This window comes from Oryctolagus cuniculus, chromosome X (genome assembly GCF_051225735.1).
Source record: "Oryctolagus cuniculus isolate XC-2025 breed Fujian yellow rabbit chromosome X, ASM5122573v1, whole genome shotgun sequence".
In the NCBI taxonomy this organism is placed as follows: domain Eukaryota; kingdom Metazoa; phylum Chordata; class Mammalia; order Lagomorpha; family Leporidae; genus Oryctolagus; species Oryctolagus cuniculus.
In genome coordinates this window covers 22258355-22274252 of record NC_142888.1, presented here as the reverse complement: position 1 = coordinate 22274252, position 15898 = coordinate 22258355, and the positions used below count along the sequence as shown (strand labels likewise).

The 15898-nt window shown below is 37.3% G+C and overlaps 1 protein-coding gene across 1 annotated transcript in view; it reads right to left on the bottom strand.

Annotated features, from left to right (window-relative positions):
* CFAP47 (cilia and flagella associated protein 47) overlaps positions 1-15898 on the bottom strand; it is a 375387-nt gene that overhangs the window by 251055 nt on the left and 108434 nt on the right. The window contains exons 27-29 of the mRNA XM_089324690.1: positions 12412-12512; positions 10634-10771; positions 9964-10195 (exon numbers count right to left, since the gene is read on the bottom strand). Of these exons, the coding sequence (XP_089180816.1) occupies positions 9964-10195; positions 10634-10771; positions 12412-12512 (471 nt within the window). The remainder of the gene's footprint in view (positions 1-9963; positions 10196-10633; positions 10772-12411; positions 12513-15898) is intronic.

The following is a 15898-nucleotide window of genomic DNA, read 5'->3' as shown; positions in this document are numbered from 1 at the left end:
AGACAGAAAGAGAAAGTCTTCCTTTTCCGTTGGTTCACCCCCCAAATGGCAGCTACAGCCAGCGCACTGCGCCAATCCGAAGCCAGGAGCCAGGTGCTTCTCCTGGTCTCCCATGGGGTGCAGGGCCCAAGGACTTGTGCCATCCTCCACTGCACTCCCGGGCCACAGCAGAGAGCTGGCCTGGAAGAGGAGCAACCGGGACAGAATCCGGCACCCCAACTGGGACTAGAACCTGGGGTGCTGGGGCCGCAGGCAGAGGATTAGCCTAGTGAGCCACGGTGCCGGCCTCTGGTTGGCCTTTTTGAAGACACCAACCTGTGTGCTATCCACACCAAACATGTAACAATTTTGCCAAAAGACATCCAGCTAGCATGCCACATACATGGAAATGTGCTTAAGAATCCACTATGATGGGAAACAGTTCATTCTCAAAAAATTTTATCTTCTTCCTGTTACTGGTATTTCTGAACATTAGGTATTTTTTTTCCCATGGGGTCAAAAGGTACCTAAGTATATGATTGCAAGTGGAAAAAGAGGGGACAGAAATAAACTATTGGCAGCTTTTCCATTTTCATTTGTGTGTGGATTTTTAATATAAATGTGGGGACATAAAATATTAATGTAAGTCAAAATGTTTCAGTGAACAAGTTTCAGCAGTTCAACTTTATAACAACTATAAATAACCCTGTTACATTTTTCTAGACAATGCCAGCATTTGGATTTTTTTAAAAATAAGTCAATTTCTTATTGATGGCAACTAAATGGTGTTTGTGGCATTTTTATCATACAGTAGATTCTATCCATCACTATACTTTTCTGAGTTGTCTTACATGAAGTACATGTTTTTAATGTTGTCTGTCTTCTGTGCTGTTCTTACAAGTTTGCTATTAAAATACATTAAACTATATAAAAGTCTTAAGATAATTATTTGAGAGGAAAAGAAGCATCCTACATGGAAGATTAAACATGCAGAAAGAATGAAGAATAACAACATTGTTAAATATATCAATATTTATATACTTACACATTTATGATATATATGTGTATTTGTCTTGATGTGTATAATTACATTATATAAAAATAGTGGCACCTTTCTTATTTTAATTTTCTGATTATTTTAATGATTGCTGTAGATATCACAGCATACATACATTTTCAACTCATTATAGTCTTGTGGTAAGCTACTAGAAGATGAATCAGAATATAATAAAGGAAATATTTCATCAATCCAAGAGAAGGCAGAAAGGGAAAGGAACAAATAATAGGTATAAAAATAAAGAATTTAAAAACATTGGAAATTTAAATCCAATTTTACATAATTTTATGAGATTTGCATAGAGCACAAATTCATATGTTGAAAGAATAAGAATCAACTATGCTAACAATAAGGTATGAAAGGAGACACAACCAAAAATAAAGGAAATGGATTCATGTAAAAGAAACAAAAATACTATGTAAGTATTAAACAGAAAGAAAGGAATGTGGCTGGCGCTGCGGCTCACTAGGCTAATCCTCCGCCTAGCGGCGCCAGCACACCAGGTTCTAGTCCCGGTCGGGGTGCCAGATTCTGTCCCAGTTACCCCTCTTCCAGGCCAGCTCTCTGCTGTGGCCAGGGAATGCAGTGGAGGATGGCCCAAGTGCTTGGGCCCTGCACCCCATGGGAGACCAGGAGAAGCACCTGGCTCCTGCCATCGGATCAGTGCGGTGTGCCGGCCACAGCGTGGCGGCCATTGGAGGGTGAACCAACGGCAAAGGAAGACCTTTCTCTCTGTCTCTCTCTCACTGTCCACTCTGCCTGTCAAAAATAAAAATAAAAAAGAAAGGAATGTATCATTTTCGTATAATATAAAGTAGTATTTAAAGAAGAAAACATTACTAAATATAGAGAAAGGAATTTCATAGCATTCAAAGTTTCAATAAATCACAAAGGTGTTACAATTGCACATTTTAATGCACTTGGTAACAGGCTCAAAATTATAAAGTAAAACTGAATTTTTAAAGAGCAGACAGATATACAAAGATAAGTGAACATTTTAACAAATTAATCCTATTAATTGATATATTATTTAAAAATCAGTAAGCACCTATATTATTTAAGAACACAATAAGGAAATTCATTTTAATGTAAATCATGGAAAGTTACTACAAAATAAATATCTTCAGGCTGGAGAGCAAAAAGACAACAAATTAAATGTTGGCTTATAAACAAAAAAGTTTAAAGGAAATGCTCTTTGACCTCAAGGAAATTATGCTAAATATCAACAGCAGAGTCACCTGATGTAAGCTTCTAAGCAACCTCTGTAAAATAAATTACATTGGAAATCAGAAAATAACATGAATGGAATGAAAATAATACATTACATATAAGATATACAATGTAGATAAAGCCAAATTTAGAGGAAAATTTATTGTTTAAAAACTGAATCTAAATATCTATTCATTATGAAAACATAGTACTGGTAGAAATAAAAATAAACGTCCTATCTAATAAAGGATTTCTATGGGAAGCTCCTACTAAATGGTAAAATATTTAAAGGTTTTATTCCTGGGGCCATTTTAGCATAGCAGGTAAAGTGGCTGCCTGGCACACCTGCATCCTGTAGGAGCGCCTGTTTGTGTGCCAGTTGCTCTCCTTTCAATCCAGCTCCCTTCTAATGGCCTGGGAAAAGCAGCTGAAGACCACCCAAGTGATTGGGTGCAGGTGGCCCCTCACCCACGTGGGAGACCCAGAAGAAGCTCCTGGCTCCAGTCTGGTCCAGCCCTGTCCATTATGGCCATCTGGGAGTGAACCAACCAGCAGATGAAAGATTTTTCTCTCTCTCTGTCTCTCCCTCTATTTCTGTAACTCTTTCAAAATAAATAAATAAATCTTTAAAAATGAATAAATAAATAAAACATTTTCTTCCTAAAACCAAGGATAAGAGGAGGATGTATATTATTATCTACAGATCCTAGCAAGAGCAATAAGGCAAGAAAAAGATATCAAAGATGTAAGAATTGAAAAGGAAAAAAAAGTTCATTATTTGCAGATGATGTATTTTTAGAAAATAACAAAATATACAAAGAATTAGAATTAGTGAATTCCCTAAATGCAGTAATTTGATAAATCAGCATAGGATAATCAACTTTATATATAGCATAAGTATGGAAAACAGAGAAAAATTGAAGAAATTCCATTAACCATAGCTTCAATATCAAATGCCTAGGTATAAATTTACTGAAGTATATACAAAAAGAACTCTATACAAAAAAACTTTCATCACTAAAACAAATTTCAAAAGACCCGAATAAAGAAAATAATAAATGCCATTTTTTAAATTAAGGCAATATTGCAAATATGTAACTTACTTCTAAATTAATCAACAAGAAACTTCAATTTTAATTAAAATACCAGCAAGCTGCTTTCTATTTCTTTTTGGTAGAAATTTTTAAGCTGTCCTAACATTTTTGTAGGAATGAAAATGACATAAATAAGAAAATATCAGAGAACAAGCTTTGCCTACACTACTGAGTAACATGAAGTATAAAGTAGCGGAAGAAGTTTGAAAATACATATTATGAAAACAGCATGCATAAATTTTAAAAATGTTTTGCAACAAAATAAACTTAATTCCATTTTTTCACAAGCTATTTGACCTTCTTTTGTATGAATACTTGCTTTATGAGAAAAGAAGCATTGTAGAATGAAGAAGCAGGAACAATGGCCTTTTCCATAAGTGGTATTGAGTCAATTACACAAACCACGCAAGTGGTATTGAATCTCTTGGATAAATGCCATAAGTGATATCAAGTCAACTGGGACTGAAAAGTAGGGAAAAATAAATCCTGACCTTTATCTCATACCACAGATAAAAGTAAATTCCAGGAGGCTTGAATATCAAATGTAAAAGATTAAACAACAGAGCTTCTAGAAATAACAAAGGAGGATATCTTCATGTCTCAGGGAGAGAATGATTTCTTAAAGAGCAGACAAGAGTAATCACCATTAAGATAAATACACATAAATTGGAGTACATATACAAATTAGGGAGAATATATTTAAAGTGAAGCCATTTTGAAAATGAAATTAAAAGATAATGCACATTATTGTGAAATTACCTTTTACATAAAACCCAACAAAGAACTCAAAGGTGAAATACATGAAATTCTTACAAATAAATAAGCACAAGAAAAGGAGAAGACTCAATCTTTAAATATGAGGAAAAAAGACACACTTTTTCAAATTAGCATATTCAAATTAGCAAGAATGTGTAAAACTTTTCTTAATATTAGTAACAGCAAAATGCCAATTCAAACTACAACATTCAAAGAAATAATACTGAGCAGACTGATATTATTAAATATTTCTTAGGATGCAGAACAGCTACAATAATTGTGTTTGTTAATGTGAATCAAAATTGATACAAACATCTTGGAAAATTGGAAATGCTTCTTAAAACTGATCATTAATCTATTTTATGATCTGTAATTTTACTCCTAGCTATATGTATTTCAGAAATACACATCAAGAAGCAAATAGTAACATTTTTATAGAAGCATTTTTCATAATAGAAAACCTAGGAACCAGACAAATACAAAAGGACTTCAAAAATTTCATGGAAAATAGATTTATTTTAGTGCAAAAGAATTTTGGAATCCATGCAGAGTTTTAAAATAATATGCATTTCTGTGAAATTTTGAAGATCCCTCATAACTACCAACATACGAATGAATAAGCTGTGATATAACCATGAATGGCCTAATAGTCAACATTAAAAATAAATTACTCCTACATGCAAATATGTGTATGAATAACAAGAACATAAGTGTGAGTAAAAAGGTCTACATACAAAGAAATGCAAATTGTATGATTCTTCATAAACTTCAAAAACAGACCAAACCAACCCATGGTGTAAGGATTCAGGATAATAATTGTCTTCCAGGGAAATGGAAAGAGATATAAGGAGGTGGGTGGGATTCAAGGATGCTTTTTCAGTTGTATTCTTTGGTGTAAATGGTGGTGACACACATGTATTGACATAGTGGTAATTCTGTCTATATGTTACAGGACAATAAAATTACTAAAATTCAAAGAAACAAAGGCTTAGCCAAAGACAGTATTTCCTTTGTGTGGTAGAGATTTGGTCGTATGATGGTCACAAGTAGCTTACCAGTGTAGGAAATGTGATGCTTGCATAGGGGCTGGCTCTCTGCATAAATTCTGGGGGCCTTAACTTGGATTGTGGATTGCTCTGTGTGTTATTGTTCTTTTTCTTTTAAATGGGTTATTCTTACAGGACTTCAAGTTCTTTTATTTTATTTTTCTTAACGATTTATTTATCCAGGCTGAAACCAGGAGTCCAGAGCTCCATTTTGGTCTCCTACATTGTTGGCAGGGGCCCAAGCACTTTGGTCATCCTGTGCTGTTTTGCCAGGCACACTAGCAGGGAACTGGAGAGAAAGCGAAGCAGCCAGGACTAAAACCAGCACTCAGATATGAGAGACCGGCATTGCAGGCGGCAGCTTAGCTTCCTGTGCCACATATGCCAGTCTCATCTGTGTGTTTATTTCATGATCTAAAATGTCAAGAAGAAATAGTCTGCTCCTTCCAAGTTTCCTCTAACACATGAAAATTAACTGAAATTTATTAGGTTAAAATTAGCATCCAGAGGATTTTTAGTAAAAAAGGCGATCTTCTTAATCATATAACTTAACTAACTATTCATGAGAGCCCAAATTATGATAAAAAAAAAACTACATTCTCAGTGCAGGCATCTTGCATAGTGGTTAAGTTGCTCCTTGTGAATGCCCACATCCCATATCAGAGTACCCAGTTGGAGTTCCAACTCCACCGCTTCTAATCCAGCTTCCTGCTAACGTGCATCCTGGGAGGCAGGAGATCATGGCCCAAGTACTTGGGTTCTGGCTACCCACACGGGAGACCTGGGTGAAGTTCTAGCCTCCTGGTTTCAGCCTGGCCCAGTTCCAGCCATGTGGGCATTTGGGGAGTGAACCAGCAAATGAAGGATCTTTGTCTCTTCCTTTCTCTTTCTTTTGGCCTTTCAAATAAAATGAAAACTTTTTAAAAAATCTATACAATCTTTTTTATAATGTCTAGATGTATGCTTATCCCACCAATGTGGACTTTATGACACAAAAGCTTAAAATTTTTAACCATATTCCTTCTCTTCTTAAGTATTAACATATTAAATGGTTTTTAAATTTTTTTAATTATGAGAATTCTCTTATTTTAGAGACTAAAAAGACACATGCAAAAAGCAAGGTTTAATTATTATCTGTCTTTCCAGGTAGAAAAACTCATTTACTATTATTGTGAGGAAAGAGGAGACAGAGCATGAAGCCACAGCCAGATCAAGCTTATTCAAAGAGTAAGCCTGGAAGGGGCTCACTCCCAGGTGAACACACAGCAGAGAGCACCTTCCCTTACAGACTGGTGCTTTATATAGTACAAAGAGGCAGAACGGGGCTTAGGGCTCTGAGCTAAAGCTGGGCTGCTGAGAACGTGGGAGAGCTTGGGCTAGCACTAGAGGTCCTTCGAGATTACAGTGTAAGCCGGGAGAGGTTTGGACTGAGGTTGGACTCTAAGGCTGAGCTCCTGAGAGAGCGGAGAGAGATTGGGAGGAGTAGGGAGAGCTCAGGCTGACAGGTGGATCTTCAGATAGTGGTGTGTCCAATGGTCCAGCCAGGTCAGGGCTGGTCAAGGCAGGATGGGGCTATAATAGAAGGGCAGAGAAACAGGGGCCTGCTTGCTGTTAGGTAGGTGAAAGGTCAACATGGATCTAAGGCTTTTTTGTCCTTGCTCCATCAATTATCACTAACAAGCAAAAAGTAAAATGGTTAAGGAAAGAAACTACTTTAAAAATAAGACTTGTAAAACGTTTTCATTTTTTTTTTTTTTTTTGACAGGCAGAGTGGACAGTGAGAGAGAGAGACAGAGAGAAAAGAAAGGTCTTTCTTTGCCGTTGGTTCACCCTCCAATGGCTGCCGCGGCCGGCGTGCTGCGGCCGGTGCACCACACTGATCCGATGGCAGGAGCCAGGTGCTTCTCCTGGTCTCCCATGGGGTGCAGGGCCCAAGCACTTGGGCCATCCTCCACTGCACTCCCGGGCCACAGCAGAGAGCTGGCCTGGAAGAGGGGCGACCGGGACAGAATCCGGCGCCCCGACGGACTAGAACCCGGTGTGCCGGCACCGCTAGGTGGAGGATTAGCCTAGTGAGCCACCTGCGCTGGCCTCATTATTCTTATAGTAATATGCAGAAGTAACAAGAAACTCAAGGAACACAATTATAGTCAATTATTATGACCACTTTCATTTTAGCACTTAGTTTGAATTTAAAGTTTCTGTGACTCTGTTGGACACTGTTTGCAAGGTAAATTGGCAGGATGCCCAGAAATGGAGGTGGCAACTTATTTTCAAATTATTAAAGCTATCAATGAATTTGCCATCAGCTCAAAGCTGCAAAGAGAATAGCATATATAGTTTAAAGTCTGAAGTTCCTATATCAAGCCTGGGAAAAAATCCTCCAAGGAAAGTTGAAATATGTATTATCAATGAAATATAATTTGTAGATGTGTTCTCTTGGAAATGAGTTTTAAACTAATTCTCCACTGCCAAATGGAAGAAGAGTTGGTAAATATGGTTAATGAAATGAGAAAGATCTAATGCTATTAAAATTTCACTTCTCTCCTCCAATCTAGACTACTATATTCTTAAACTTCTTGAAGTCATGCACCTAATACCCCAGTATGTTAAATTAAGGAATTTGTGCTGCCATGATTTGCCAACTGCTTCAAGAATATTTTTCTGTTTTCTCATCAGAGAAAAGATTTGACGGAAAAAAAAAAAGGCCTACGCAGGGGCTACAGAAACCCTCATCTCCTGCTCATATTACAACCAAATCCATCATTATTATACAGGAATAAATGACTACTGAAAATTAGAAATATCAAGTAAAATCATCATCTGAAAGAAGGCAATTTAAGAAGTTTGCATTATTTGATTTAGTGATCTCACCTCTGAGAAACTTCCAATGAAATATCTATAAAATGTCTGCTACTGCTCATAAGAAAATGCATTCATTTTTGTTTTATACTAAAAAATTATAGCAAAATAGTATAGGCAAATGCCCAACAATTAATGTGAACTGGCAAGAAAACAATAGTGCATGTATGTCATAATATAAAAAATTAACAATCACCATTACATTTAAAATTGCACAGAAATGAAAAATCATAAGCTCTATAAAAATAACAAAAATGTGAGCCAAAGTTAAATAAAGAGATAAATTTACAGATCGGAACATATGTAAGTGCACAACTTAAGTTCAAAGAAAATTTAAATTAGAAAGAAAAAAATCAGCATTGCATTGTGGTGGAATGAGGTGAAAAGGTCATGCCAAGATGGCCACTGACAACAGAAATGCCTGGCAACAGGCTGTGATTGGATGGCTTCGGAAACCACATGACAACAGAGGAAACCACATGACAACAGAGCCTGACTGACGGCAGGCTGTGATTGGATGGTTTCAGAAACTGCCTGGCAACAGGCTGTGATTGGTTGGGGCATAGACCGCCCCATAGACCAGATTGGCTGGTCTTGGCTATATAAGCTGTTGTACTAACTCAAATAAACGAGTCTGCGGGCTGCTCGCCTCAGGCCTGCTTTCACCCGACTCCCTGGGTCTGTGTGGTGACTCCGTGCCTCTTGCCCCCACCACGCTCCTCCTCTCAGAAACGAATCCACTGCAACATTTTTGAGAAATCAACTGCAACATTGCATGGTTTACAAAACACAGAAATTGATAAATTAATCCAAAATGTTTTATTATATGAAACATAAACTCCTAACATCTAAAACTCAAGAGAAATAAAGTTACTAATGAAGAAGAGATTATAATTGCACAGAAGAGAATTAAAAAAAACAGGAAGACTACTAGTCATAAGTGTGGAATAATGCATTTTGATTGTACAGTCTATGATTTCCCCCCAAATAAAAGCAAATCACTAAAAGTTATTCAAAATAGATAAAAATTTTTAGCAAAACAGAAAACTGAAAAATTGTAACAGAAAAATTTTTCTGGAAAATTCACTGGAGACAAATGATTTTATGCTCAAGCATATAAATTTTCAGTGTATCTCACATTATTTTCCCACAGCATAGATAAAGATGATATATTAGCCATTTCATTCTGTGAAGCTTAAATTATCAATTTTTTAAAAACCTGAAAAAGATAACATGTAGGAAAAACATATACTGAGCTTCATCTGGCTATTTCTTGAATAAATAGTAACTTCCTAAATGCAGGTATAACCAGTAGCTATAGAGATCAACACTCCCCCTCCATTGCCGAGAAAGGAAATGGAAAAGTTGTGAGAACCCCCTGTGACAGCAACAGCATAACAAATGAGGAGCCTAAATTTCTGCCTAAATTAACAACAAAATTAAGTTTCCTGATATAATGAAAGCAGCTGAATTATTTTCGACCTCGTGAGTGGTAAAGCAACACATGAAAGAAGGGAGGTAAATGTATGATCACAGAGGAGATAGTGAGGGAAAAGTGAGCCCTGCCTGTTACTAACACCACATCTGTCCACCTGACTGCATCTGGGGCAGCGGTGGTAGTTTATTCATATAGAACTGTGTGCTTCCCCAAATTTGCTAGTATAAAAGGGCTTCTCTTACCCACGGTTTACCTTTTCTGTCTTCACAGATGAGGAAGATGAGGTCCAGAATTCACCAGTGCTTGCCTAAGATCATCAGATGTTTCGAGGAAATTAGAAAGTCTGTGTATACTAAAAATTTTTATTTGTGTCTTTTTACTTTTCTTAATATTTCTCTCACAATTTATCAGTTTTAGGTAAATTATTTAATAATGTGTCTCACTTAAAATGATCTCAGTTAAAAGACTACATTTTACACCGTGAAATAATGCAAGGAATTTAGAGTTACATGTAATTGTTACCTTCTGATAGTTTCTGGAATAGAAAGCAAGTGGGGTCCTTCGGGCCAGCCAAAGAGACTGAACCAGGACTGAGCTGCATTTACAACCTTCTGAATGAAGTCATATGCCTCTGTCCCTTTTTTGGGAGAAAAGAATTGCTCATTTTTCTCTTCCTTTTCAGTAGACTCATCACCTTCCTTCTTTGGTGTTTCATGATCCTGCAAGCACTTGTCTTCATGTATCATTTCCATTCCTAAAATTAACATTTGTTTGTAAGAAAAGGGTTATTTGACCTTAAAGTACTTCACTATTCTCATTTGTATGTAAATAGAGCCCCTCCTACAAGATATTGTATGTTCTCAAAGAAATTCTGAGTCAATTTACTGTATGTTAAAATTAATGAAAAATATACTTATTTTCAAAGACTCAGCAGACATAAATTTTAATTTTTTTAAAAAAAGCTATATTTTCTTCTTGCCATAATGGCATATGAAAACATTCCCAGAACTTCTGCTGTGGGTCATTGAAGAGCAATCTCAAAACAGATGACTCAGTTGACACTAATGACAAATTCTTGGCTTTCATTTTAAATTTCTGGTCACCTGGAAACATCTAACTTTTAAATTAAATGAAGTTAAGCAGATCATGTCATGGGTTGGATTTGGAGTTACACTATGCATTTGCTACATACCAAGAAATAAATTTCCATTTGTAGACTCAGCATCATTAAAGTTAGCTGCCGTTTTAACCAAAGCAGGAGAGCATCTTCTACAACCCGAGGCAGGAAGGAAGGCACTGCCTCTAGGCTTCATAGGAATTTTATCCTTACCTGTAAATGACAAATTGAGTCATAGTATATAAAACAAGCACTCATGGACTTCATTACCAAATTCTTTAATCTGAATTTCATATTTATATGAAAACAAAGAGAAAGAAAATGTGTAAACATCCATTATACATCAAATGAGAAATTAGGAAAAAACAACATAAAGGATTATATGGTTTTTCTAAATTAAATGAAATTCATATGATAAGGCAACTGTTGACAGTACTTAAAAATATACGAGAATGAACTGTGTTCAACTTCAGCATAATCAAGAACAGGGAAAAGATTTAAAATTTTTCTACATCAAAAAATGGAGTTATTATGTATAATATTAAAAATAAGATATGAGAAAAGGATAACCAATAAAAATAATTACTTCTGAGTTAATTCTCTGAAATGAAATCACTGCTTGGTTATGAACTGTTACCATTTCAAATTTAAATCCCTATGCCAGTTAGAGCTGTTATTTTTTTTAAATATTTTTATTTCTTTACTTGAAAGTCAGAGTTATGGAGAGGCAGAGGCAGAGGCAGAGGCAGAGAGAGAGAGGTCTTCTACCCGTTGGTTCACTCCCCAGATAGCAGCAACAGCTGGAGCTGCCAGGAGCCAGCAGCTTCTTCCGGGTCTCCCATGCAGGTACAGGGGCCCAAGGACTTGGGCCATCCTCTACTTCTTTCCCAGGCCATAGCAGAGAGCTGGTTCAGAAATCGAGCAGCCAGAACTCTAACTGGCACCCATATGGGATGCTGTCACTGCAGGCAGCGATTTTACCTATGCCACAGCACCGGCCCGAGTTGTTATGCAAGTATATACATTAGAGTTTGCAACAGTGGGAATCTGAATTCATCTAAGGCCTGGCCAAGAAAAGCAAATAGATGTAACTTAAGGACAGACATAAAAATATATATGTAGCTTACAGGTCTTCATCACCTAGTTCTGTTCAGAAAGGCATTGCCTATGTAGTTAGAAAAACAAAATCTGATTTGACAGCTTTGCACCACTATTCTCGAGCAGTTAAGGTGTGGGTATATTATACAAAGTCTCTGAAACATGTTTTTATCCACAAAATGAAACAAAGGTTCTGAGTTTTTAAGTGTGCTGTGAGGATTACTATAAATGGAATTGCAAATATAAATAAGCTGTATATACCAAATTTCTTCTGTCCTTTTAGTAAAAAATCTCCAGTGAATTTTTATTCAATAGGTATGCATATCTCTAGAATGCTACTCCCCTATAGACTTCATAGAAGTGAGCCTTAGAGAATTCAATGGATTGGTTGTGGATGCTTTAGGCAATATGATTTTAACTTACCATCAACTGATTAAAAAGTTCCTAGTGGAGTGAAAAGACACATCTCTACCCGTTGAACTAAAGTTAAGGATTCATATATTTTAATTAAGCATACAAGATACATACCACATTCTAGTTCTATCTTACTTTTGAATGTAATTAATATATTTTAAATTTTCACCCTTCTTGAGGATATCATGCCTACAGCACAGTATCTAAGTGCCTAGAATCCAAAAAGAAGCTGCTCAATTTCTATATGACTCAGATACAAGTGTTCAGTTGGATCCCGCTATTCTGGGGTGTCTATAAGAACCCATACAGTGAGAATTAGAAATCTATCATATGTAACTTACCACTCTTTAAAACGATTTTTTGCTTATCAAGATGTGCTGCCATGAATGGGTAAATAGTAAGGATGCAGTTTTCTGCTGTTGCACTAACTGGAAGTGGAAACCTAAAAGTAAAAATAATGTATTTAAATAAAATATACATTTCAGCTGCAGTAAATACAAAGAAGTATTTTTAAGTACCCAAGATGCTTTCAATGATGAAGATACGAATTATTCATCATATTTTCTTTTAGTTTGCTTTTGTTAACTACTACATCAATATAATTGGTTCTTAAATATTTACTTTTATGAGCTAGCATTGTGGTGTGGCCTGCAACTCCAGCATCCCATATTGGATATGAGTGTTGTTTAGAAGTTTTAAGTGTCCTGAGGCTAGGGATGTGATGTAGTGGGTAAAGCTGCTGGCTGCAATGCAGGCATCCCATATGGGCGACAGCAAATCTCAGCCACTCCACTTCCTATCCTGTTCCCTGCTAACGGCCTGGAAAAAGCAGTGGATGATGGCCCAAGCCCTTGAGCACCTGCCACCCACATGGGAGACCCAGAAGTAGCTCCTGGCTCCAGCCAGCCCAGCATTGGCCATTATGGCCATTTGGGGAGTGAATCAGTAAATGGAATATCTTTTGCTCTCTCCCTCTCTCTTTAGCTCTTTCAAATAAATAAAAACTTTTTTAAAGTATTTATTTTTAAAGCTTTTAAACAATTGCAAATTTCACTGTTGAATATGTTCTGAGAATACAAATTGTAAACATGTGTGTTCAAAAACACAGGATTTCTAGAACTGAGGTTACCTCAGAGTTAATGTACTCATATTCTTCTTTATAGAACCCCTGATAAATGGTATCTATCCTTAGATGCCACTACCAGGGAGAAACTACCAGGTGACACAACTCAGTGGCCCATTTCAAATCTTGAGCACAGCAACTTCAGAAACTCTATTTAAGAGCAATGCAAAATAAAATCTACGATCTTGACCCCCACTATAGTCCTTCAAACAGTAAAATACGGTCATAATATTTTCCATAGTTTTCATATAAGATTTTTATTTACTTATTCACATTTTGAGAGAGGGAGAGGGAGAGGGAGAAGGAGAAGGGGGGAGGGGAGAATCTTAACCTGCTGGTTCACTCCAAAAATGATTGAAATAGTCAGGGGCTAACCAGACTGAATCAAGAGCCCAGAATTCCAGCTGGGTCTCCCACATATTTCACAGGGACCCAATACTTGGGTCATCATTTGCAACCTCCCAGGAATCACATTAGCAGGAAGCTAGATCTGAAGCAGAATGGCAGAAGCTTGAACCAGGCACTCTAACATGCTGCAGACATTGGAAGTAGAAGTTTCAATGCTGCGCCATCTGCTGGACCCTCTCCCATGTTCCTGTTCTTCAGATTCCAAATACTTATAATATTCAAGGGTTCTTTTCACTGAATGGTCTCCAAGTCTATTACATAACAGTCTCCTTTCTTCAGGTGGCTTTTTGTTTTATGTTTGTCCTGTAAATATGTCTGAAAACTGAAAGCAATACTGCAAGTTATGCAATTAGTGTAAATAATATTACCTTCTATAACCCGTATATTCCATTTTATGAATGTACTGTGAAATTGTATTTTTTATCATACACAAAACATTATTATTGAGGCTGTCTACTTTATGTGTCAACTCTGGCCTTGTGCAACTGATTTTTTTGGTAATAGAACTGCTATATTTTATATCTAGATCACTGCAAGATCACTGTTTTCTGTTGTGCATTATTGTACATCAAGAAAATTTTACTCTTGAATCAGTCATCTACCATTTGTTAAGATTTATTTAATTATTTGAAAATTAGAGTTACAGAGACAGAGAGAAAGAGAGGTCTTCTGTCCACTGGTTCACTCCCCAGACAGCAGCAAATGTCAGGGCTGAGCCAGGCCAAAGCCAGGAGCCAGGAGTTTCTTCTGGGTCTCCTATGTGAGTGTAAGGGCCCAAGCACTTGGTCCATCTTCCACTGCTTTCCTAGGCCATTAGCAGGGAGCTGCATTGGAAGTGAAGCAGCCAGGACTCAAACCAGCGCCCACATAGGATGCCAGTGTTGCAGGTGATGGCTTTACCTGCTAAGCCACAACACCCCCAGTCATCTACCATATTAACCCTTCTATCTAGTTTATGGTCACCGGCCAAGGAAAAAATGTAAAAGTTCATGTTATAACCCAAGTTATTGTAACTAAAATATAGAATGGGGGCAAGTGTTTGGCCAAGTGGTTAAGAAGCTACTTTACTTAGGGGGCCGACGCTGTCCTTTGCCTGTGGCGCTGGCATCCCTCTTCTAGTCCAGCTCTCTGCTGTGGCCCAGGAAGGCAGTGGAGGATGGCCCAGGTCCTTGGGCCCCTACACCCGCATGGGAGACCAGAAGGAGGCACCTGGCTCCTGGCTTCAGAACAGTGCAGCTCCGGCCATTGAGGCCATTTGGGGAATGAACCAACAGAGGGAAGACCTTTCTCTCTCTCTCTCACTGTCTGTAGCTCTGCCTGTCAAATAAATAAATACAGTTTTTTTTTTTTTTTTTTTTTTTTTTAAAGAAGCTACTTGGGAAGCTTGCATTTCATACTAAAGAGCTTGGGTTCAAGTCCCAGTTCTGTTTCTATTCCTGCATCCTGCCAGTGTGCACAATGAGAGGCAGCAAGTGATGGCCACAGTATTTGAGTTTCTGCCACTCATGTCAGTTTGAAGGATTAGCATTTAGTCAGCCTAGTGGTTAAGATGCCAGTTATGACACATACATCCCACATCGGCGAACCTGGGATTGATGACTCCAGCTTCCCTGCAGGATGATGACTCAAGTAATTGGTTTCTTGCCACCCACGTGGAAGACATGTTTAGCATTTCCGCCTCCTGACTCCAGTCCTAGCCCACCCCTGGCCTTTGTGGGCACTTGGGTAGTGATTCAGCAGAAGGGGGAGCTCTCTCTTTTTTTTTATCTCCCTCTCTTGAATATTAAGAAAAAAGTCAACTTGTGGACAATGCTACTAAAGACAATTACCAAATGAATAGATCAAAGAAACATATTTGTACAATGGTAAAGAATTATGGAAAACAAGGCTGAAAATAAATTTTATTCCAAGAGTAAAATAAGATTAAACATAGAATTTGCCTTTTCTATTGCAAAATTAGTTTGCCAAAGATAACATTTGATTTCAGGTATTTCTCAGGGTAAAAAAAAAATAGCATGGTAATGTCTATAGATTCCCCATGTCAATGCATACAGACAAGAACACTAGTTGTAGAGGATTTGCCCTAAACATATTCAGTATTACAGTAACAGTGAAATAAAAAGGCATTCTGACATTATGGGCTTTGGCTTCATTCTGGGATTTAAATAGCAGCCTTCAGATATGAGTGATTTCGAATGGTTCCACTGGACAAAAATCAGTACATTCCTGGTAGTATAAGGTCAATGTTATGATGTGAGCATTGAGGAAACTCGTGGAAATGGGCTTGGACTATTTGT